This window comes from Notothenia coriiceps, unplaced genomic scaffold, assembly GCF_000735185.1.
Source record: "Notothenia coriiceps isolate Sejong01 unplaced genomic scaffold, NC01 NC01_scaffold00034706, whole genome shotgun sequence".
NCBI lineage: Eukaryota > Metazoa > Chordata > Actinopteri > Perciformes > Nototheniidae > Notothenia > Notothenia coriiceps.
Window position 1 is genome coordinate 85 of NW_011367407.1, and position 1,688 is coordinate 1,772.

The 1,688-nt window shown below is 42.7% G+C and overlaps 1 protein-coding gene across 1 annotated transcript; it reads left to right on the top strand.

Annotated features, from left to right (window-relative positions):
• Positions 1–611: 611 nt before the first annotated feature.
• LOC104962420 (origin recognition complex subunit 1-like) lies at positions 612–1,155 on the top strand (the record flags this gene model as incomplete). Its single annotated transcript, XM_010790854.1, has 3 exons — positions 612–731; positions 813–982; positions 1,068–1,155. Coding segments are annotated over 3 exons (378 nt in total), but the record flags the coding sequence as incomplete, so codon positions are not given.
• Positions 1,156–1,688: the final 533 nt, after the last annotated feature.

Here is a 1,688-nt window from a genome sequence, read left to right on the forward strand (position 1 = left end):
CAACCCTCTCTATTTTCCTCCATACCCAAATCTCTTAAAAAGGGGCTGCAATGGATCTGATACAGACTGATCCAGATTTGAACACTTCTATGACGTCACAGAAGTGGCGCTACGGCTATTGGGCCAACTCCACCAATCGGGAGGAGACAGCCACGGACATTGCCGTTCGAAAGCGCTGGAGAAGCTGTAGTACATATGCCAGGCCTGTAGATGGTGCTGTTCTCACAGAATCAGCCCATTCAAAGACAGTGTTAAATTGGGCGAAATGAGGAATGGCTAAAATGCATGATCTGTTTGGTATTTTGAAAAAGAAAAAATGCTTTTAAATTTTTTTTTTTAGAATATCTTAGGACCTCAGAGTGGGCCTATAGGGCCCTGATGGCTCGCCACTGCTTTAAATGAGTAGGTCCTTTTTAATATGTAGAATGCACTAATGGCTGAATCCAGAGTTATTTTCCCACCTCCCTTCATGTGGCAACACATGGTACTGGGAGGCGGGGTTTTAGATAAAAGCTGCATGATCCAGTGATTTTTGTACTGAAAAGTGGAGATGAATATCAAAATAAAAAATGACAGGTGACATGACTCTTTGCTTGTCTAAATGTTTATAGGGTTTAACAAGGCTATCTTTCCAGCCGTACAGCTTTAAACAGCTTCAGCAGATCATCACGTCCCGGCTGAACAAGGTGAAGGCCTTTGAGGAGGACGCACTACAGCTTGTGTCCAGGAAGGTACACAATCTTTCTCACCGTTTCACCTCACCTGAACTCATTCACAGGTCCGTTCACTAAAATTCTCCTCTCCTTTTGCAGGTGGCTGCTCTGTCGGGCGATGCTCGCCGATGTTTGGACATTTGCCGCAGGGCGACAGAGATTTGCGGACACTCTGCTGCAGACACTTCTTCCACAGGATTGGTGGGAATGAGTCATGTGATGGATGCGCTGAATGAGATGTTTTCCTCTGCTTACATCACCGCCATCAAGTGAGATTCTCCCTTCAGTCACATTTATAACTTGTTGTGAATTCTAGAGGAGCGATGAGATAAAGGGACTATTGTGTGCCTTTAGGTGTGTGTCGGTGCAGGAGCAGCTCTTCCTCAGAGCCATCATTGCAGAGTTTCGGCGGCTGGGATTGGAGGAGGCCACTTTCCAACAGGTAAAAATCTAACAAATGGGTAAGAGTTCAAAACAACAACCTTTACATCCTACACTGATGTCTGAGATTTAGAAAATAAGCAGTTAAAGCCTCCATATAGCCTCTATATCAGCATGTTTCTTTATTACAATTGAAAGTTTGACATTTTGAAACTGTAAAATGCTGAATTTATGTTGTTACACTCCCATTTTTGTACTAATTTGAAGAAACATTTAACCCTTGTATGGTGTTCATATTTTTGTTACTCAGCCAGTGTTCGTGGGTCTGGTGGACCCGCTGCCTTTTTGGGCTTCAATTCAACACAATCAAACTATTTTATGTTAAAATACTCGACAGCTGTCAGGGCTCGACATTATAAATGTCCCTCTGGCCCGAAAGCACTATTTAGACACCCCGAGACAGTTTAACGTACTTTCCACTTGCCCGTTCGGGCCACTAAAAATATTGTTTTTTAGCCACACTGTAACGCTTCCTAAAACCCTTTTATAATCTATCGATTAGATTTATGATTTGAAAATTATAAAAGTATGGTA